We start from the raw sequence: 24,066 nt of genomic DNA on the forward strand, positions 1-24,066 counted from the left end.
ACCATAAGACAATGAGTTAGCTGCAGCCAAAGGAATCAGTTCAATTAGGTAAGCTGGTAACCACAAAGTCTCTGATAAGGGACTTGAAGTCACTGAGGAAAGTTACCTGACAAACAGGACTGCAACTATTTTAGAGGGGGAAAGGAGAGACAGGGAACAGACCCAGGACCAGAAGCAGTCAAGGCTGAGCAAGATGAAGTGAGGAGGAATTCTGGATTCCCTGAAAAGATACCGACCAAATCGCAAAGGGCTCTTGGAGTGGTAGAGAAATTGAGGCAGGGATTTGTATGCTGGGTTTGTTGTTTTTTTTGTAGATCTGAATATCTCTTGTGCTATCTCAATGTAACGTGTGTGTGTTTAGAAATTCCTTTGCAGTCTGTATTACTTGCTTTCACTCTCACATAGTCCCTGAAGAGGGAAATAGGAAACTGGAGGGTTCACAGCTTCAGTGGATCTATAGACGCATGCAACTATTTGGGAGTCTGGTGCTAGTTTCTGGGCCTAAGCAACTATCCGATGGGGTCCCCATTGCCAAGAGGGGAGTCAGGCATGGGGTCTGCACCTGAAGTATGAGAGTAGAGGCCCAGAGCCATAGAGGCAGTGTGCCATAACTCTGCCCAGCCCCAAAAGGCCAAGAGCATGTGGGACATAAAAAATAAGAATGGCCATACTGGGTCAGATCAATGGTCCATCTAGTCCAGTATCCTGTCTTCCAACAGTGGCCAATGCCAGATGCTTCAAAGGAAATGAACAGAAGGCTGGGGCAAGCAGAGATTGTATCCTTGCCCATGTTAGCTAATAGCCATTGATGAACCTATCGTCCATGAAGTTATCTAATTCTTTTTTGCACTCCATTATAGTTTTGACCTTCACAACACCCCCTCGCTACGAGTTTCACAGGTTGACTGTGTGTTGTGTGAAAAAGTACTTATTCACTTTCTCCACACCATTCATGATTGTATAGATCTCTATCATATCTCCCCTTACTTATCTCTATTCCATGCTGAAAAGTCCCAGTCTTTGAAATCTCTCCTCATACAGAAGCTGTTCCATACCCTTAATCATTTTTGTTGCCCTTCTCTGTACCTTTTCCAATTCAAATATATCTTTTTTGAGATGGGGCAACAGAACTGCACCAGATTGCTATACTGGATCCAAAGTTGGGTGTCCTAGTAGGGGAGCTCTTCAAGGCATTTGTCTTTGTGCCACTAGTTGATGGGGCAGATTACAAGCCAAAATGAAGCTACAGTTAAATTTCCAAGAAACCCAACAAAATAAAAACAACAAAACATGCCAAATGTCAAGATGGCTACTGACAATTTACATGTTGAAATATCATATAAGATCTAATTAAAGAAAACTTGTGATATCATTGCCAATTACAAGGTTAAGAACACACTGATTGCTATAAAATTATAGCATGTATTTAATTTCTAATTCATAGACCTCATAACCAACAGTTATTGCATTTGAATGGTTATTCCTTCATTTTCAAAACATTGGCTAGACCAAAGTATTAACCTAACAACAAACTCAGTTACAACAGCTACCTGCATGCATAGCTTGGGATTTCATTAAATAGAGTTCATTTCAATATAGTTGCTCAAGAAAGTTTCTCTTTGGTCACTTTAAGCAACAGGAGAACAAAGAGGAACAGATTAGCCTTCAAGCAGGTAGACTTCATTAACAGGTAGGCCACTCAGTGAACAGTCATAAATCTTCTTTACTAAAACAGGACTAATAATAAAGTAAATCTAACCACAATGGCAACAGAAATCTCAAGGGTGTGCCAATTCCTAAACTTCAAGTAGTCTGTCAAACCTATAGTATGAGCTAGTAGACTCAAAAAATATTTCAGAAGCTACTAACACATCTAAATTATACACGTTTGAAAATGACCTACGATAGGTCTTGCCTACAGACTGATTCTTCCCGATGAACTTTTGTGTGTGAGCCACGCTGACACAAAGCAAGAATGATTCACGTTGTACAGGAAATGTGTTACCTGTATTCTGCCTCCACAGAATCAAAATGTAATTCCCTTTCGTGTATGGAAGCTATTGGTGCTGCCGCGGGTACTGTACCTGAAAGCCTTTCCTGAATGCCCTGGCTGGAATGGGCTCCCCTGAGAGTAAAGCTGTTGGTTTCCTGCCGGGGACGCAGAGGCCATCATTTTTTTATCCGCTATAAAAAAAAACAAACAAAGAAACTCTTATGAGAGGAAGAAATAAATTAACGATTTGTTCACCAAAAAATAACATGTATACAAACTACATGGTGTGAGTAACATTCTCCTTTTTAATCCCTTATGGGAAGGCCCTATGGAACACAGTATGGATGAAACCAATAGGGCTGTATGGAAATTAAACCAAGGTCAAAAGGTGCTTTCTATAGAATTTTTAAATCAATCCATAGGATGTAATAATGAACTCTCTCTCTGCTACAGAATGCAACAGGTTGGCTTAAAAATTCTATAGAAAGGTAACCATTTTCTATTAATTCCATTAATTCTTTTCCAGAAGAGATTGCATTCATGTTAATGGAGGTTACACATTTGCCTTGGGAAGAGACTATATCCTTCTGGACGCAAACAACAGATATTTCTTTGACATTCGGGCTTATTCAGTGTGGTCTAAGGTTACATCAGCATTGAAAAGTCTGTTCCTGTCTTGCAGAGCTAATAAATCTGAGGTAACAGTGACCAAATGCATCCGATGAAGTGAGCTGTAGCTCACGAAAGCTTATGCTCTAATAAATTTGTTAGTCTCTAAGGTGCCACCGGTACTCCTTTTCTTTTTGCGAATACAGACTAACACGGCTGCTACTCTGAAACCAGTGACTGGAGGCTTATTCCTTGTATGGGAGAGCTATTTTTATTAATTTTTTTTTAAACAGTCTTCTAAAGAAAAGGCCTCCTCAGTTTTTTATAGCGGGGTGCACAGGTTTTGGATAATCTGCTGGGTGTGAGACAACACTACTATTGTTGTTAATACAGTATTACTTATTTGTATTGCTATAGCAGCTAAGACTAACCTGTGTTCGGCACTGTACAACCAGAACAAAAAGCTGTACCTTCTCCAAAGAGCTTACAATCTACTCCCCTCAGCAGTAATGGGAGTTATAGTCCTGGTTCTTTCAGGCATTATGGTGGAATTTTGCTCACAAATCAGGCTGATCTGTAGCCCCTTAAATACAGATTAATCCCACTTTACTCAGTAGGAATTTTGTCTCTGTGAGGTCTGCAGATCAGATATGTAAGCAGTAATTTAAAGCAAAACTGAATCTCTCTGGGACACAGTGAAGCTTACTTTCTTTACTCTGACAACAAACTGGCTTGAGCAGGCCATGAACTAGGCTGTGTCCCAATGGAATTAAAGATTAGCATAATCATACAAAGGCACTGTAAATGAGAAGCATACAGACATTCCATTGACTTTTATATTCTCTTCTTACACTGTAATAAACACATTTACTCTTGTGATCAGTCTCTTCATTTGCTAAAACAATGCAGGGCAAATATGGCCATTCACATTTTTAATAGGAAGTTCTCCTGTGTAATTCTAACAGCTGACACACCAGGGATTGAACCAGGGACCTCCAGAACTAAAGGCATGAGCTGCTAAAGCTTGAGCTTTATCTCTCTCTCCTCCCCTCCCCTGGCGGGGAGATGTAAGAACTCATATCCTCTGCAGATCAGCATAGAGGCAGCCCTCTAACATACACACTCACCAGTAGATTTCTTAATAGTACCATGACTGGGATAAAGCATGAATCAACTTTGAATTTATATTTTGCTAACTATCTTGGCTGGTACTTTGAGAAGGAACAGAAGGTCTCTGCTCTGAGAATCCACTAAGAAATCTGAAAATCTCAGTAAACTATAGAACCTCCGCTCTGCAATGCTTGTTTATACAGCTACAACTGCCAAAGCTACTGGCAACCCTCCATTCCCCTTTAACAATGTAAAGGCTCCACCTTTCCTCTTCCACCTCCTCTCTATCTTCCCTCATCACCATTAAGTGCAAAAAGCTGATCTTTTCATGACAGTCTGCTGCCACACTCCTCTGACAACTCTATAAACCAGGGACGTCCCTCCTTTTCCTCTGATTTCACTTGATCCTCTCTTGGTGATCATCCTCTCTGTATTTAGAAAGAGTGGGTCAGATGGATCCCTGGATGTGCTGCAGCAGCTCTGCGACATGAAGCTGCTCTAGATACTCTACAACTGGCTGTCTTCAGCCAACTGGAGGTTTCCCTCTCTGAAGGGGAATTCCTCAGGTGTCACAGAATTGCACAAGAGAGTGGCACAGGGGATGGCCAAGGTATCCCTATGCTCCTGCTATCACCAGCTGCCAAAACAGCTTCTGGGGACCACTGGCAGAAGATGCAGTTAAAACTAGCTTCCAGGTGCTGAGCTACTGAGGACTGTGAGTGGCTTAAACAGAAACTTTGCTCCCTCCTGAGCTCTGCTGAGTACTCTAGTCACACCTCAGAATCCAGCCCTCCGCTTCTTGCCTTTTCCCCCTCTGCCTCTCAGCTCTTCCCTGATAGCACAGCAATAAACACATCCTTGCTTGTCCACTGGTATTTTGCCAGGTGCCCTCAGGTCTGCTAGGCTCAAAATCCCCCTCCTTTCTATCCCCATACCCTCACTAGTTACTCATTTACTCTTCCCCAACCAGGGCCTACATCCCCCCTTTTGACTCCTGCAATACCCAGACCGCAGCACGCTGCGGTGGGGAACTGGGGGCACTGCCCCACCGAAGTAGGGAAGCCGACACAGCCTGTTTGTTTAATATATAATGTGAGAGTGAGAAAGGGAGAGAGACCAAATCCAAATCACAAACACAGCAAATCTAGGGGGGACTGCTATAGATTTGCTGTATTCGTAATCTGGATTTAGCAGCAGGGCATTTTTCTCCTCCGCCGCTGTGGCACACGTGCAGCCTGTGCAACCAAGATCTGGCAGGAGGTGAGGCGGCAGCGGTTTCCTGTGGGGTTTGTGGTGCTAGATTTACCACCCAGGCCACAAGGCAACCGTAGAGTGCTCTTACGTGCTGGGCTCTACCTGCACCATATAGACCATGCTGGTAAACTAGGTACCTTTTAGAGCACACCAGCAGGGTTTACATGGGGCAGTTGAGCGCAACACATTAGGGCACTCTACACCTTACACTTCAGGCCAACCGCTGGCACAGACTCCAGGGGCACAATGGATGGGGGGGGTGGGGGAGGAGAGAGAGGCAGGCCCCCCTTGGCCACAGTGGGAGTGAAGGGGGAGAGGTCTCACCTAGTCCCAGCCTCTCCAGGGGGCGGGGAGCATGGGGCAGGGGGAGGAAGAGATCCTACCATGAACTCTTACTCCTTCCACTGGAGAGGCCAGGATTGGCTACGATCTTTCCCTCCCTTCCACTCCCCTCCTAGTAAAAATGGGACCTCTCCCTCTCCCCCCACCGCTGCTGGGACCGGTGGGGGTGGCTCCGTGGCAGATCAGCACAGAGGGAGCTGGGATGCGGCAACTGGGACCGGGCAGTGGAGATTGGGGCCAAAGCAGCTGACAGCCTGGAGTAGAGTAGCCTGTACAGTGGAGCTTCCCACAGGAAGCAGGAGGGAAGCACAGGTAGGGGGAGGTAGGGACGGGATGGGCTCTGGTGACTCCCCCCTCCACCCGTCCTTTCCCTGCTTCTCTCCACTGAGTGGGTAAATTGCCCAACTTGCCCCAAAGCTCACTAGTGATCAATGTTGGCATCACATTAAACAGTTCTATTTGTCAAAATGGCTGCTGCTCAGAAGGCATGGATGGGTAAAGCATGAGGTCTTTTATTTTAATAAAACATGTAGCTGAAGTAGTGTGACAGATGCAGGGCACGCATCAATCCTGTGTTTGTCAGCCCTAAACTATTTTTATAAGCCAAACTGGAGAAAGAAGTCTAGTATCAGTACAAAGCAAGTGTCTGCAAGCAGCATGCGCATTTGTCAATATTGTTTTTGGACACTTTAGCGCACCTCTAACTGAGATCCCTCCCTTTTTATCATTAAAAGAGTCGTTGATCATGGCTCCCATGAGATACTCACATAGAGAGCACATCCAAAAAAAAAAGCACAGCTTGTAAATTGATAAAAATGAAAAGTGAAATGGCATTTCCAAGAACAGAACTCCTGAGCTCACCTCACAGCTTGCTACAACCTTAACCCTGACCTAGTCACGCAAACAGTTCAGAGCTGTTTGAGTATTAGCCAATAAAGCAGCCAGAAAGCAAGATGTTCTCGCTTGGAAAACATTGTTCCAGTGTTTAGGGTTGGAGTCTTGCTACCTTCCAGCAGACCCCCTTTATGGCCTCAGACACTGACTTCACTCTAAGAGTAAACAGACAAGGATGAACAGGAATAGCAGAATTCTCAGCAACAGAGACAGAATATCAAGTCTATATTGAAGTTACAGTGCCTTCACAGTTTGAAAAGGTCAAGCTGTACATAAGAAACTCATACAGTGAGGTCATCTCCTTATACCCCTGTAGTTAAACACAATGGGTCATTTCCTCCCTCACTGCAAGACACTTGCGCATTGATTTATTTAAAACAAAAATAAAATTTCTTCACTCTAGGGGAAGTGGGGAAGGTTAAGAACAGCGAACACCTAAAAAACAAACAAGGAAAAATATTATGCCTAACAACATCTACAAAAACAGATTTTTTTTAAATTGTAAGCCAATATTACACGGTCTTAATAGCATTGCTACTCCAATCCGTCTCAATGAGCCACACTGACATATACTGTCTGAGAAAGACGGTTATTTCCAATTTTAGAAGCTGGAAGATCTTTAAACGTGTTTACATTCCTTTTATGAGTTGCGTGTAGAAGTGTGCCTTTGAAAAAAGGATGGCTACTTCAAAACTGCATGGGAAAGATGTGGCTACTAAGTGAGAATAGAGGGTGGATTGTAAGTGGAGCTGGACAGCGTATCAGCCTGTCCTCTAACCTTCTGAGTTTCGTTCAGCTTCCTTTTTGGCGGAAATATCTATTTCCAACAAATTCTATGCATCGTTCTTTGAGACTCACCTGCCTAGTGACTTCTCTGCCACAATGCTTTTTTTCTTTCAAAACAGTGTAATATTATTAGGGCCCTTCATTTTCAGTTTTTATTTTATTTAATTTTCCCTGGGAATTTATCAGTGTTTATTACCACAACAACAAAAACAGGTGAAAATCAGTGCAAAAAACTTAATTTTTCTGGGTAAATATCTGGGTTTACTTTTGTGGATGGAAAGACAGGGAATTCTGTTCATCAATGTGGTTTTCTGCAGAACTAAAACAGAACTCAAAACACAATGCCACCTCTGAGTTTAGGAAAACAAAATATCTCTAATCCCCAAATGAATCTTTTCATTTGAATAAATAAATAGTTTATTGCTCTAGACTTAGAACTATCCACCTTTCATAGAATCATAGACTATCAGGGTTGAAAGGGACCTCAGGAGGTCATCTAGTCCAACCCCCTGCTCAAAGCAGGACCAATCCCCAATTTTTGCCCCCGATCCCTAAATGGCCCCTCAAGGATTGAACTCACAACCTTGGGTTTAGCAGGCCAATGCTCAAACCACTGAGCTATCCCTACCCCCTATAAATATATTTACATTTAATACTTGGGACACACCACTTGCAGCACATACACTCAGCTTCATCCTTTTCTCCTGCTTTTATCTTCTTAAAACTTTTGAATACTTTGTGTTCTGAAACGTATAGATTTGTGTTTTCTTCCCATTGTAGCGTGTCAAATCTTTAAACCATTACCTGCTAACAGCTTGGAATATGTATGTGGTAGGCGTGAGATTCATCAGTATGTTCAGATGTGCATGTACTTCAGAACTTGCGTGCATGCCTGTTTGTTTATTGTGTGTATCTTGTAGACTAATACATAGCCTTCCTTTAACAGGCAGCTTTGTATATACATACTGAGACTAATGTATTATCGTAATACATATATCTCATGCAACGGATTGTATTTTCCTAACTAAACAACGTTTTTTTAAAAAATATATTTGAATGATAGAAAAGTAGAAAATCAGAAAAAATGGAAAAATACTTTTTGTAAAACCCAGGAATTTTTCGGTAAAAATTGGTTTAAACTGAAAATGAAAGGGGTCTTGCATATTATGTAATCGCACTTAAGGTCATGACTACAGCTTACAAAGACAGTATTAAAAATTAAATACCAGAGGCTCTCACTTACAAGCAGTTATTCCTGCAAACATCTCAGCAAACCTAGGATTCTGCTCCTGGGAGAAGATAGTGTCTGGCTTCTCCACGGGCTTTCCACCCTCATGAACGTTAGCTGGTATATTTGGAACAGGTACCTGTTGTTGACACATGCAAAGAGTGTAATTCCCCCCTTCCATATTTGACACAATGAGCTCAAGTGTAGCCACAGTGTCTTTTTGTTTCGTTTAGATTCTTAATCACTTTGTGTTTCAAAGATCAGAGAAACCAGTAAAAAAAACCAAAAACCAAAAACCACCCATTCAGAGATATCACCTGAGATAAGTCATAGGAGGACAACCCATCTCTCTGATGTACTTCAAGCTCGGCTTGCTGTTGCTGAAGCTGTCTGCAAATTCGAGAGGAAATGATAAGAGTTACAAAAAATATAGTTAAGAAACAGAGAAAGAGGCTTAGCTCGCTCCTTTAAATTCTCATAGCAAATGTAACCGCTTTCAGAGTCTTTGTTGACAAGCCATTTCCTGCAAAGCCAAAATATTTTTAAAGATTTCTTACCGAGAAAACATCAAAACACAGTACGGTTCTTGCTGAGCATAACAGGATCAACAATGCCTTGCACACCTGCTGAGCATAACAGGATCAACAATGCCTTGCACACCTGCTGAGCATAACAGCATTAACAATGCCTTGCACACCAAAACTCCCATTGACTTCCAAGGAGTTTTGGGCTGTATCCTGCATTCCTTACACACCCAACTTTTTCATAAATGTCATTTATTTTTAAAATGCCAATGAGACTTCTTTAATCTGCGAAGAGCAATACACATGGCCTGTTCCTGGACTTGCTGAAGTCAATATTAAAGTGCCCACTGGCTTGAATGGGTGCAGCATCGGGCCCATAGCAATCAACAGGTGGGAAAATTATTTCCTCATTTTATAATCTCGTAGATTCCTGTGCAGATTATGGCATTATTATGGCAAAATAATAATAAAATACTACTACTACTACTTATATAACTCATATAGTGCTTTTCATCAGTAGATCTCAAAGCATTTCACAATCTTTTAGTATATTCATCCTCACAATACCCTTGAACTGGGGCACAGAGAGACTAAGTGACTTGCCCAAGGTCACACAATGGCAGAGCACATAATTGAACGCAGGTTTGCCAAGTCCTAGGCCATTGCCTGAACCACTGGACCGTGCTTCCTCTCTAAATAACCTCCTTCCCCCCTCTCTCCCCGAAGTTATTTACATTGTCTGGTCACATATCAATGTATGTGAGTGTTGGGGTGGAGGAGGAGGAGGAATGTATCAAGCAGATACTTCCATATTACAGATGTGAAGAGTTTTGCAGGGAAATAATTAAAAGAAAGGACAATGTATTGCATATAAAACCATTCTTAATAACCCATCCATTCAGCATAATTTTGGTTCCACTCTCCTCTATATCACAATCCAGATTCTATTTATTTTCCCAAAGCTTTGTACAGCAGATAGTCTCCAGAAATAGATTAGTTTTACATACTAGAAGACATCTTTTATAGAATCAATGTGTGGACAAATGCGGCAGAAAAAGAGTAATTTTACACAATGAAAAACAAAGGAAATAAGTAATTTAAACGAGTAAGTATCACTTCAGATATATTCAATAAAAATGAATGAAGCGGCACAATCTACCAACATTTTCTGGGTAAATCCCTGGAACACAGTGTCAGGCACTGTTACTTAAGCACACCAAATTAGTGAAATACCAGCAGATATAGTTGAAAACTATAATTAATTAGACGCATTTATTGTCTATGCTGCCTTGTAGGGACACTACTAATACATAAATATATAATCTTATTAGCTTTAACTAAGTGTAACTTACTTACGTACTAACATTTTACAAAATACTTAATACAAATTCTATAACATAGTTATAGAAATGGATAGATCTTTTATATTTTAAATTAATATAGCCATTAATGTATTTTCTGCACCTTTATCTTCACCCACTATGTTTTTAAAAAAGATATAAACCCTTAGGCACCTAAGTAATAACTTCACAAATATTTGAGCCCGCAACGGTAGCTAATACTTTATGACATCCAGAAGATCAGAAATCAGACCACTATAATGCAAAACGCCATTGCAGAATCAGTTTTTCCTCATTAGGGCTAAAATCTGATCCTGCTAAAGCCCACAGCAACCCCCCACCACAGACTGTAATAGGATCAAGATTTTCCCTCTAAAATATATCTTACACAAGCCTTTACTTTTAACTAACTGTCTGCATCCACAAATCAGGTAGTTGGAAATCTTATTCTAAATTATTACATGGCACCCATGACTGGAGTAGGAGAATCTCCAAAAATTAAGAAAGCAACATGAACACCTCTCTCTCTCTCTCTCCACCCAAAAAAATCGGAATAAACGGTATGGCTAGATCTTTGGAATTGTATGTGTGTTTTCTGTGTGAGGTGCTTACTGAGGGAAAGTCAATTTGAAGAGAAGTTTTGCGTTGAGTTCTGAACATGGTACGGTTACTGGTCTTTCTTCTCTCTCTGGACAAGGAGTTCCATAACGTAGGTCCCACTGCCATAACATTTTTTCTATTATGCTCACAAGTCTAATATGCTGACAAGTTTATGATTCCAGTAGAATGTAGCTGTCATGGGCAGGTATCAGCCATGGAGAGACACATGATCCCCCATATAATTAGGGACCAATCCCATGGATGGCTTTGAGCACTAGGACAAAGACCATGAACTAGATTCTGTATTTAGTGACAGGTTTCAAAGTGGTAGCCGTGTTAGTCTGTATCAGCAAAAAAAAATGAGAAGTACTTGTGTCACCTTAGAAACTAACAAATTTATTTGGGCATAAGCTTTCGTGGGCTAAAACCCACTTCATCGGATGCATGCAGTGGAAAATACAGTAGGAAGATAGATATATACACACAGAACATGGAAAAAATGGGTGTTGCCATACCAACTGTAAGGAGACCAATTAATTAAGGTGCGTATTATCAGCAGGAGGAAAAAAGTCTTTTGTAGTGATCATCAGGATGGCCCATTTCCAACAGTTGACAAGAAGGTAGGAGTAACAGTAGGGGGAAAAATTCAACACTTCAACCTCCCTGGTCACTCAATTTCAGAGACCTAAAAGTCACAGTTCTCCAACAAAAAAACTTCAAAAACAGACTCCAACGAGAAACTGCAGAATTGGAATTAATTTGCAAATTGGACACTATTAAATTAGGCTTGAATAAAGACTGGGAGTGGATGGGTCATTACGCAAAGTAAAAACTATTTCCCCATGCTAATTTTTTCCCCCTGCTGTTACTCGCACCTTCTTGTCCACTGTTTGAAATGGGCTATCCTGATTATCACTACAAAAGGTTTTTTTCCTCCTGTTGATAATAGCCCACCTTAATTAATTGGTCTCCTTACAGTTGGTATGGCAACACCCATTTTTTCATGTTCCCTGTGTATATACATCTTCCTACGGTATTTTCCACTGCATGCATCCAATGAAGTGGGTTTTAGCCCACAAAAGCTTAAGCCAAAATAAATTTGTTAGTCTCTAAGATGCCTCCTATATTTAATGAGGAGCTAGTCCTGAAACTGGAGCACTTGGATAGTGTGTTCTGGTGACCTATGTGGCTAAGCAGATGGACTGCTATGTTTTGTACCAGTCGGAACTATTTCAACGTGAATGGCTTCATTTCTAGCTATGAACTGCAATAACCAAGCCTGCAGGACATAAATGCATACAATACCAGAGCCAAGGCTGTGACCATTAGAATGGGAACACAATCTTTAGGGGGCCAGCTGCAGGCAGACAGAAATGGGCATTTTTACTAACACAGCTATTTGGGCATCGATTAACACCAATGAGAAGGAAGGTTGCAAACTGACTTAATCTGAGGGCAGATGCCCTTGATGGTGGGAGGATAGCATTTTAGTCAGCTGATCTTCATCCAAGTACTGATTCTGGCTAGTGGCTGAGAAAGCTGGCAGACAGTGCTGTTTATACTGAACATAAAGGAGACGCAGAGCTGGGTGTTGTCCAGGTGCTGCTGTCATTTCAGCCTGTGTTGTTTCAATGGCTCTGCTGACTGCTTTATGTAGATGCTGAATAATATAAGGAAGAAGATTGAGCCTTGGGGGATTTCTCAGGTGAGGGCTTTGGAGGAACACTTCACTCACCCATAACAAGTATTTGGATTTGGTCTGAGGTGAAGGATCTGAGTAGTCTCAGGGCAGTTCTGTTTTAACCTTTCGCCTCTTAAAGGCAGGAGAGGAACATTTGTCAATGACACCAAATGTTGCAGGCTGAAAACCGTCCATAAATTAATACTGTTTCTACAGAGTATCAGCATTTATCCGATTTGTTTTGGCTTCTGATGGCTTAAGACAATTAGAGGCAAATTTGGCTTGTACTAGTTCTGCTAATGGTTCCTTTCTGTCTCTTGGTCACATCTAGTGATGCTATTTATGGCATGAGAGGCTCAAAGGCAGTTGACCTATCCACTGTGGTCTAACCCTTACTATGACCTATTATCCAGCCATCAGGGATATTTTTCACAGGAAGACAGACCAAGGCTGTGAGATAGAGGTGACAGGAAGACCAGAATTGGATTGATAGGAAAGTAGGCCACCTGTAAATAAGATCCAGTGTTTTGGTGGTAGCATGCCCCTGGCCTCCTCCTGAAGAAGAACGAGACTTCATAGACAGGAATTGCAAACCATTGGGCCTTTCCCTCAAACTGGAAGATATTACAGATGGATGGGGTAGTAGTGGTGGAAAAAAAAGGGGTTCAAGATACCAGGGAGATGGACCTCAACTATCTGGATAAATTCTGGGCTATGGCCCTAAAAAGTTAGATCCTTATCAAAACCATATTTTAAAGCTGTCCTTTACTATCAAGAACTTGAATCAGAGATTCAAATCCCAAACAGCTGGAGACATACACTATATAATAAAGAATCATTTTTGTACCATATCGAGCAAACAGAAAAGGTATTTCCCAAGTATTCCTTGGGCCATGAATTTTCATTAATAGTTTATCAAATAGAAAATGAGTATGTCTAAAAAAACCCACTACTTTATGAAAAGGAATTATTTATTCAGTAAGCAAATACATGCTTTTCCAACAAAACTCCAGGAAGCAATTTAATCACTGAAAATATATGGGGAAATTTTTCGAAACACCATTCTTTGGACGATAAAAACCCATTAAATTGTGTTGTTAACGTGAAAGCTAATTACATTGTTTCAATTGTTTTTATTACTGACTATATGGTGCGTGGGTCAATAAACAGTACTTTAGGTCTCTTCTATTAAGTATAAAGTGTGTTCTCTTGATTCAGCCATAGATATACAAATGAGTCAAACAAAATAGCATATTTAATTAGCTCTGTTTGTTTGCCAGCACTTGTCTAACCTGGAACTCCGCCGCCTGTCTCTATTTGAAGATACTCATCAGTAGCATTTGTTAACCTACAATACAAAATATGTACCAGACTAGATCAATATTTGCTTACAAGGCAAACTGTACAAAATTCAACTAAGTATAAAGAACAAATATTTAAATGCATCTTCTCTGCATTGCATTGTACTGTACTAAGTTCATTGAACTGTACTACTCAGTTCTAATTTACTTTTAAAAGTGGGTTGGGTTTCTCATTTTTAGCAAGTATTAATATCAAATGTGGTTTTAGCTCTTTAAGAAAATATGCAATGTTTCAGAGAACATCCAAACTAGGCACAGTTGAATCTTGTTGTTGAGACTGGTTTAGATACTCCTTCTACTTCTACTGCTGCCCTTTTGAATGGATGATTATTACATATAGATCCCTTTAGTCATTAGATTTCCAGATCAGATGTGTAACAATGGGACAAGCCAGAATGGTTTTGGAAAAATTCAATCCTCTTGTTTTGGTTTGCAAGTGAAAGCCAAAACTGACCCTGCTTTTGATTTTAGCATGCACGGCTTAGAGGAAGCAATGAAAGATGAATTTTCTGGTTCAAAAGATGATACCCTACATAGCAAGTGGAATATTGTCTGGGTCAACTGAGAATTCCCCAGGTAACTGCTAGAATTCCTGGCTCACAATGGGAGTCCCTGTGAAAACCTCTCACTGTGCTGAGGATATTCTGTGAACCTGAAGGATTTAATCGCTAACATTGATTTATCTAAGCAAATACTGGAATAAAAGACTCTATACAAGTTTCCTTTTGAAATTGGAGAATTTTCTAGTTGAATACGGGTGTCTCTCTGTATAAACTCTGGAGTAACCAGCTTATTGTCCTGGCTTCAAAGTGGTCAAGAAGAATTCAAACTTTAGAGTGGGCAATTTTCTTTTTGGGGAGAAATGAGTAGATGCAGACTTGAGATATCATCCCTAGTCTATTTTTATTAGTAACTGATGACCATAGTCCCAATTACTACTTTGAAAATAAGGTTTTGCTATCTTCACTATCATGGGCTAGAATCTCACTGAAACAGCTGATTTCACAAGTGGTCTACTCTATTGCACTTTAATCAGAGGCAATAATCAACCATACCAGAGCTGTCCATTGATTCAGCCAGAATTCTGCCTCTGGTAGCAACCTGCATCAGATCCTTCGGAGGACTGCAACTCTACCACTAAAATATTTCAACACCAACAGAAGTCCCGGATTCATCAATACACACAATAATCCAATCGGGTTCATGAAAAATGAAAACATCAAGATCTCTAAAGGTTAGGAAACAACCCATTTCTTCTCTATGTACATACAAAATTAAGAAACTATTCATTCATCTCAGGGTAGATGGGCTCATTCAAAAGCACCTCAACCTGTGCGTTAAATAAATGTTAGTCAATTTTTTCTGGAACTCGAAGAGGAAGGTGATGTGGTGAGGTGACGTGTAGTGGTTTCCTTTTCAGCTGAACACAGTACAAATGCTAAACATTAAATACTTCATTTCTGCAGGAAGTTTCTTTTGGATGATTACATCCAAAAGAAACCAAGCTAATCTTTCTCTTTTTTGGCAAGGTAATAAATAAACATTTGAACCCAAGTTTAATTATCCTTCCACACAGAAACGAAGTTGGGAAAGTCAACTGCTTCAAGTTCCAAAACAATATTCTAAAAAACAACCATGACCACCACTGCCCTCTACAGTCTTCTTTGGAAAACAAACTGCATTCACTTGGCAACACAAAATGAAACCTTTCTATTAATAGAGATCACTGGCAGGCAAAACAGACTTCTCTCTAAATTCAATTGATAGCTATTTATCAACATATATCTATATATCAAATCAAATGTATTAATATAGCATCAGTCTTAGGTCAGAGTGCTTGTAACATAAATACATGGTTTAAAACTAAACACAGCTCCGTAAAATGAATACAAATTTTAAAATGAAGAGGAAAAAAAAAAAAAGAAAAAAAAGCCCCACAAGTTAAATCCTTCCTCCAAGAGCTTTAAAATTATCACCCTAAAAGAAATTTTAAAAATAAAACAACAAGGGTTAGAAATATATTATTTAAGCTAAGTCACATACTTTTTTCTTGTTTTTGTGGCTGATTAGGCAAACAGGGCCACAGCACAGACCATCAAAACATTTTCACTACATAACCAGTATTCTAGTTTTTAAGCTGGTGAGGTAAAACGCATGTGAGCAGGAATGGGGCTAACCACTTATTTTTCAGGTGACCACAGAGGTTTTAAGAAAGTAGAGCATGTATAAATCTTCAATCTGACAAGACCTACACAGACAAAGACAATTATGGTCTCACAATACTTGCATACCTCCTTGCCAGGTAAGCCATCTGCATAGTTTGAAAATGCAGAGTTGTAAAGGCCCTTTTCAACCTATTATTGTTCAACATTTCCAGATACTCTTTAAATGAGAAAGCCCAGGGGGCATATTTGTTGTGTGGACAACTGCCATATCCAGTTGCTTAAAGATATAGACAGACAGACATAGAAACTAGGATTTTAAAAGGGATATGTTGAAATATAGAATAGAATTAAACATATGTTTACCTTGTCCCTTGTCTCAAACAAATAATTATGGCCAAATTTTTAAGCAATCTTAAGCCAATATACTATGGTGCTAGATGTATTATAAAATGTATACACAAATCAAAACCTGCTTCTGATTTTGCATACACAGTTGACTGCATCTGTAAAAGAGAATATGCACCCTCTGTGTCTTCAAGTAAATCAGCCTGTTGGGCCCAGTGTCCATTTGCAAATTAACCATCTGTGCATGCAAGAGATGAACCGCCACTGATTCAGTTACAATTAGACATGCAAAAAAATGGGCATGCAAATCAGAGGCTAATTCTGAAAAGCTGCCCTTCAGAAGGTGAGCGTCATATACATACACAAATGGCAAGGGAGCAGAAGTTGGTAGAGCTATGACTATTTACTCAAGCTGAGACTTTTCCCCAAAGTATCCAGAAAATAATATATTCATACATAGGTGAAGCATAGCAATAGCTAGTGAGACATAAAAGTAAGAATTGCACTGTGCATATGTGTATGGAGGGGAGAGGAAATGGGGAAAAGAAAAAATAAGTCAGTTGAACACAACACAGATAGATGTTCTGTTCCTTCTAATCTAGTACTTAAATTTACAAACTTTTTTTTTTTTAAAAACCCAAATCAACAGTTTTTTTTTATCGTGTCACAGCTCTCCAAAAAAGGAGGGAAGGCAAAACATATTTAGCAATTTCATTTTGTATAAGAGATAACGTGGAAACATCATCTGTCGAACTAACAGCACCCAATCTCCTTATTAGGGCAACATCTCTGGTTTGTTTTTAAAACCAAGTAAGGATAGATATGACAGGATCCAGATACTGGTACAATTTTATTCATCCCAGTCTGTGCTAGGGAGCCAAGGTATCTTGAAAAGGAAAATATGGCACAATAGTCAACATTACTTAATTTATAGGTCAAAATTTAGATCTCTGGACTCTGGAAACAAAAGCCAATTATTTCAGTTGGCATCCAGTTATCAGCAATTGTCTCTAATTTTGCATGCCTGTTTTTATATATGCAAATGATTATGTGCAAAAGTATGGGTGTGCATCTTTTCCACCCCCATACATAAATATTTGGGTGTGCAAATGAGGCAGCTGAATAACCAGCTCCTTGATTTCAATAAACAAGATTTATTTGCTCCAAATGGGTAGAATGTCCTTTTTTTCAGGCACGGTTGATATGTTACCAATAAGAGTTTTAGTTGGCAACTAAAGAGACCTCAGAGCCAATTCTAACCATTTATTTTAAGTAGTGTTAGGTCAGTGCATAACAGAACAGTGCATACCTCAATCTGTAAAAAACCCTTTTTGCAGCCTGATCACAAACAACTTACACTGTTTGACACAGTTCTGAAGTTAGCTTACAATTTGGTACATTTATAGGACTTTGTATATTTTCACTGTAACTTATGTCCTCTTTTTTCACAGAGGAACTTATTTTTAAACAACATTATTTTTGCCCATAAATTTCAAGGACATTTGAACATCTGTTTATCTGTCTGGCACATCAGATTTTTGCTGACTTAAGTTAACATTATAGTTATTTGTTAGGACACTACAAAAACAATATTCTTTCCTGAACAATTCTTGTAAAGGTTACATCTTTCTGGTAATTCTTAGCAAACTAGCATTTTTTCTTCCCAGGGCACTATGGGAGTTTAACTCATAATCAAGTTACAAGCCTTATAAACTCTGGTGCATAGGCTAACAAGCAGGATATGCAAAAATGGGCATACTGAGGGTGAGGCTGGGTTACAAGTGATCCTTACTGTCCAAGTCTGTGTCATTGTCAAAACGCTCGCCTAAGCAACAAGATAGAATATAGGGTGATAGTTGAAACAGAGGAAGAACACTTACCATATTTATAAAATGCAAAGCCAGAGGAGAGTTGATTGTGATGGTGAAATTATCAATGCCCATCTATATTAGTTAAGTGCCTGTTTGAGATCTCCGTAACACATTCTAACAGGATTGTAACATAGATCTCAACTTTCCCTTTGAGTTTTAAACTTGTTAAAAAAAAACCACCCAGCTTAGTCCAAAGCACTTTTTAAAATATCAGATTATTATTTTGTTGGAAAAAGATCCATAACAGAAGAAAACATCTCATGTTAGCTTCTGCAGCTGCTGGCTCTGATAGTCTGTGTTATGAGGTTATGCCGTGAATTAGGCTGCACTGGATTCTTAGGAGAACTTCTTTGGAAGCAGCTCTACAACACCAGTTTAGGGATTAAACATCTTAAACCTCTCTCATGGGAACAGTCACAGATTGTGCCCAGAATAATTTAGACTCACAGTTATTTGAGCACGTGGCTCTAAACGACTGGGGAGGCATTAAGATGCCAACCTAACATAAGCTGCTGCTGTGATCCTGCCAATGAAAAGAATCAAAGGAGCTGTTCATCTTTGTAACCTTTACCCCCAAGTAAGTGCCAACCGTCTCCTACCATGGTCCATTCAGGAGTTACTCTAGCAAAATGCCACTGGCTGCAAGGTCATAGGGATGTCTCAAGGAGAGGAGGAACAGGTCTAGGACATGTACACAGTTATAGCACACAAGAGGCAGGAAACTTGTTTACATGAGCTTGCCATTCCTTTAAGCAGCTCTGCAGCTTTCCCTTTTGGCTTTTGAACTGGGCTAACTTTTCTCCAGTCTCACAACTGAATTGAACTGGATTTGGACTAGCTACCAAGAGGTGAAAATCGCCAACCCTTATTATTAATTCTCTAAGCTATACTGCTCTTGGCAGATATTGTGCTGCTGGAGGCCTTATCCTAGCCTTCAATACAGGCTGGATCAAGCCGGTTGGGCTTTTCTGATTTCATGAGTTATAGTTATTTGTTTTAATCTGTGCTGCACCCATATGCTAATGACACATCGTATACGGCAATATATGTTAAACAGAAACATTTATTTATGAGAACTTGTATTGTAGACAACCTGACTATAGTTTGGGGGTAAGGATAAATGAATGCAACTGGAAATAAGCCACTACGAGAACCTGACCTGGAGTTTTTACATTGGTTATAACAACATGTTTTTAGATTAAATTCTTTAAAAAAAAGCATTTCAAGATCCATGAAAAGCACATACTTAACGTTAGTGTTGGTGCAAATGATGTATTCAATCTCATCAGAATAAGGATTCTGAAAAGTGAAGCTGCTGGTCCTGATTAACATCCATTCCCGATTTTTGGTACGAAAACGATACATCACTGACAAGACTTGGCCCTTCAGTTTAACAACCTAAAAAAGTTTTTGTAAAGGTTAGAGACAGCTGACTGATACCTGATGTAGAAACAAATAATATGCCACCAATAACTAGTAGATTTCATACTGAAACTGTGCAAAGATACAGATGCAATTTGGATGTATTCTTTACATAAACCCAACAACCCAAATCCATTCTGTGTTTTCAATTAGCCGCTAAGGACAAAACTGACATATCCTGGATTTCAAAATACCCTCTTCCAATTCACATATAAAGACCAATGGACTGTGTCTTTATCCCAATGGGAAGACATTACAACAAGGCTTTAACATGGAACATATATCAAAATATATTATGAGAGAAATAAAACCACAGCATCTTTTATCAGATGAATATTTACAAATAATCAGAAAACAAACTTTACAAAATGTACAAAACAAATGCCAAGAGAAAACACTAATTTTCATTAGGTTGTCTGACTACTTACAATTCCACTTGGCTGCCTGGCTACCTGTTATATTTGCATTGCACCACTCACACTTTAGTATCATAGCTAAGCAAAAACTCTGAGGAAGGGATACTTAGGAAATGTACTTCGCTTTTCTTCAAACATGCTAGAACTCAGACACGCTTCCATTGCAATGTTTAAAATTTTCTGTCAGACGTGGCATGCCAAAGCATCTGATTCTGAAGTACCTCTGTCTGAATGTGTGTCTATGGCCATTTAAATTCCTGAATGTCCACCTCCCATATCCCCTTGGGTAAAGTCTATCAATATATCCCTAGGCTACATCCATTCTCCTTGGATGTTTTTGAAAGACAGCACAGTCAAAGCAGCTGGAGCTCATACAACTGTTCATTACAGTCATGTCTTTTGATGTGTGGACACTCAAGACATATCTGCCTATCTTCTGGGTTGGAAGATTCTTTGTTCTCATGTTCACGTGTTCAGACGCAATCTATCTATAGGCTCCAAACACATTGTATACTCCCTCTTGTGATACCCATGAACAACACCACACAAATATAAGGTACTTCAAAAATCTATTCTCTCTCTCAAGAAGCGCCCATTCTTATCTCAACATGTGAGGAAGTCACATGCGTAAATCCTTGAGTATTGAGAAAGAGCACACCACAGGGACTTATTGATACACAACCACAGGGTCTTTGGTCACTTTTTAAGCTGGAAAATCAACTGAAGTCAACTGACTTTAGGGTATTTTTAAGTCTCCTTTGTTCTGCTCATTAGCTGGGGCCGAGGATCTGGCTCTGCTCCTGTATTCCTTGTATAGCCAAATCTTCCATTGGATTTTCTTTCACTTGTTCTTAGCAGTAACAGTGAATGTTTTTAAATTTTGCCTATTTCTTATTATCGCTTTCCTGTATGTAGGTAGGCACAAAAATAATAGTTTATTTCAGGTTTTGTCTCCATTGTACCATCATTTTTAGAAAGGAATAAAGGAAAAAAAAGTGGTATAGAACAGCACTGAATTTATCCAGCTTTTTAAACTCCCATATAACATAACAATTCTTCAATAAATGATTAAGAGCTTTGAAGAAATCCCAAGAGGAAGAATTCAAACACTGATCTCATGAATAAGCACCGGCAGGAAAATATTGGCCAGGATAAAGATGATGAAATTCCACAGTCACCCCACTAAACAGGTGAGACAATTTCCAGAGGGCGGAAAAAGAAACAAAAGAGATTTGAATGTAGAAATAAAAAAGTACTGTTTAAACCTGTACAAAGTAATAGGAATAAAGATGAGATTAGAAATCAGGAAGAACATTACAAAACTTTACCAAGAAAACCCTTGAGTAAGAAACCCAGCACTAAGAACAAAAACTACAGAGAGGAAAATGTTTAACTTAAGTTCCAGAAAAAGACAGGAAGGACGTGATGGGGACAAGATAAAATAATCACAGAAAACTGAAAGGCAGAGACAAAAAACCACGAGGAGGTATAGGGTGAGCACACTGCCCCGACTGGTACTGCTGCAGGGAAAATTGTCTCTCTCTCCAGTGTGCTAGGCATGAACAACTGAGAGGAAAATATGTCTGCAACTGCTCGAAGAAAAAATATAGCTTCTCTGGGTTTTGGTATGACTTGCATCTTATAATGAGACTTGGAAACAAACAAACAGGCAAAACAATAAATCAAGACAAAAGACATCTCTAAGACTGAATAATTGGCATGGTAATGTGCCAAGAATTTCACAAGGAGGAGGGGTGGAAGACAGGCTATGCTTATAGTGGAACTAACACCACGAATAGTGCTCTATTATAATACAACTTAAGGTATTTGTGACAAAGACAGAGTAACAAGTTAATAGTTTGTAGGGCCTACGTGCTTATATCTAAACCAGAATTGGGATGTTTGGTAATATAGGACCAAAGTTCCACCCTTGATTGCACAAGTTCCACTGAAGTCAGTGGTAGTTGTGTGTGTGTGTGTGTGTGTGTGTGTGTGTGTGTGTGTGTGTGTGTGTGTGTGTGTGTGTGTGTGTGTGTGTGTGTGTAAAATAAAGGAAGAATTTGTCACAAGAGTGGAACTTTGTCTTACAGGGGACACAATGAGGCTTTGATAACGAAACAACAGATGATCCCAGAATGGACCATCAGATCCCAGATCCCAACCCCATGAACTCTCTCGAAAGCTTGGATCTGGATCCAAATTTTTGGCTTGGGCCCATCTCTCAATGTGACATGTACAACTGACTTTTAAACAGAAATAAACTAGACAAATAAGGTCTAAAGCAGCAGTTCTCAACCAGGGGTCCGGGGGCCCCTGGGGGGCTGCGAGCAGGTTTCAGGGGGGCCACCAAGCAGGGCTGGTGTTAGACCCGCTAGGGCCCAGAGCAGAAAGCCAAAGCTCTACCACGCAGGACTGTAGCTTGGGGCTCTGAGCCCCACCACGTGGGACTGAAGTCAAAGCCTGAGCAACTTAGCTTTGCGATGCCCCCTGTGGCATCGGGCTCTGGGCAATTGCCCTGCTTGCTAGGCCTTAACTAATGCCAGCCCTGGCTTTTATATGCAGAAAAACAGTTGTTGTGGCACAGCTGGGCTGTGGAATTTTTATAGCATGTTGGGGGGGGGGGCGGCGGGCTCAGAAAGACCAGGGGTTCTCAACCTTTTCCTAAAGAACCTTTCCTCACCTAGCTGCACTGTGATCATGTTATGTCTTGTCCATTATCTGATGGTCTGGGTCTAATTCAGAAGAAATGTAATGTTTCTTGAGATCTGGCTAAGGCATTCAGCTGAAACTTACTTGGGCCACTTGCAATTATTTTCTGCAGTTTTACAGCAGGCTAGGTCATGTAATGCCTCAGGAAGGAAGAAAATTCTGCGCAAATAAACGCTGCACTCCATAGGGGAATCCTAATCCTCACCCATTAGGATTGGTTTGTTTATTAGTAGTCTGTAGCCTGACTTTGCTAACAGGTTTGGAAGAAACCTGGTGTTTACTCCATGTGGCTGCTGACAAGCAGTTGCGGAGGGAGAATTGCTCTAACCTGATTTTTTCAAGAGGTTCTATTTTAAATTGATCCACTGGATCCCAGGTTACATAGACAGAACATAAAGAAGAGACACAAACTTCAGGAATGCCCAGAATAATAAAATCTTTTCATCCTACTGACTATGCCCAGAACAATAAAACCTGTTCATCCTACTGACGTTCAGGGTTAATGTTTTACTTAAAATACATCCTTTTGTAGTTTCAATCCAATAAACCATATCCTTTTATCAACAAATGTTCTACCACCACACCCACTGTAAAGAATACAGAACTTGTGTTAGTGTCCATTCTGAACGTTTTCCTAGTGGATATTAGATAGCTGTCCTCGGGAACTTTCTGATACAGAACTCTATTTGTTGTTCTTGGCCTTGAGAACATATCATTCCGGCTTAATTTTCCCACCCTGATGAATGAATTTATCTTCTCAAGGAAGTAAAGGCTCTGAGATGGATGCTGGCAATCAACCAACAACTGCAAATCTCTCTCACTCTGCTATGCACCAACCTGCTTTTGACAGCATCAGCAATTTAAAAATGTCAACTTTACCGAGGATTTTAAACAAAGTTCACTGGAAATAATAGTTACCATTTTAATAAAAAAAAATTCTTAAGGCCAAACTACCAATAACAAAACAAACTGTAATGATCTATTGCTCTGCGATCTGAAATAAACAAATATTAACTTTGTAATAATATATAAAGCATGGAAGTCTTTGGTGGGAAAAACCTGAACTGTCTTAAAACAGTGCACACAAACACGATAACACAAGAAGATTCAAAGCTAATAACAAAAAACAAAAAGATTCTTCGGAAATGAAAACCATCTGTTGTACGGATAAATTGTTTAATTCAGTCTTTTAGTCATTGATGGAAATAGCCTGGATTGCATTGCTACTGTACTGAATATTCAAAGAAGGAATTCTCCACCAAAGATAGAGGCAAAATGATTTAGTGGATTGAACCTGGGATGCAAGGCCTGTAACGCCACACTTTTAATCTCTGGCTCTTCCAACAGCTTGCTGTGTGAACCCTGAACAAGACACTTAGGCCTTGATCCATCAAAATACTTAAAGCTAATAAATAA

At 39.8% G+C, this 24,066-nt stretch overlaps 1 protein-coding gene across 4 annotated transcripts in view; it reads right to left on the reverse strand.

The window, feature by feature from the left end:
* The window catches only part of ARNT2 (aryl hydrocarbon receptor nuclear translocator 2), a 137,247-nt gene that overhangs the window by 16,840 nt on the left and 96,341 nt on the right, over positions 1-24,066 (reverse strand). For all 4 annotated transcript variants that reach the window (XM_038420184.2, XM_043493641.1, XM_043493643.1 and 1 more), the window contains exons 12-15: positions 19,350-19,501; positions 8,534-8,606; positions 8,232-8,355; positions 2,085-2,184 (exon numbers count right to left, since the gene is read on the reverse strand). In XM_038420184.2, the coding sequence (XP_038276112.1) occupies positions 2,085-2,184; positions 8,232-8,355; positions 8,534-8,606; positions 19,350-19,501 (449 nt within the window). The remainder of the gene's footprint in view (positions 1-2,084; positions 2,185-8,231; positions 8,356-8,533; positions 8,607-19,349; positions 19,502-24,066) is intronic.

Source organism: Dermochelys coriacea, chromosome 10 (genome assembly GCF_009764565.3).
Source record: "Dermochelys coriacea isolate rDerCor1 chromosome 10, rDerCor1.pri.v4, whole genome shotgun sequence".
Taxonomy (NCBI): domain Eukaryota; kingdom Metazoa; phylum Chordata; order Testudines; family Dermochelyidae; genus Dermochelys; species Dermochelys coriacea.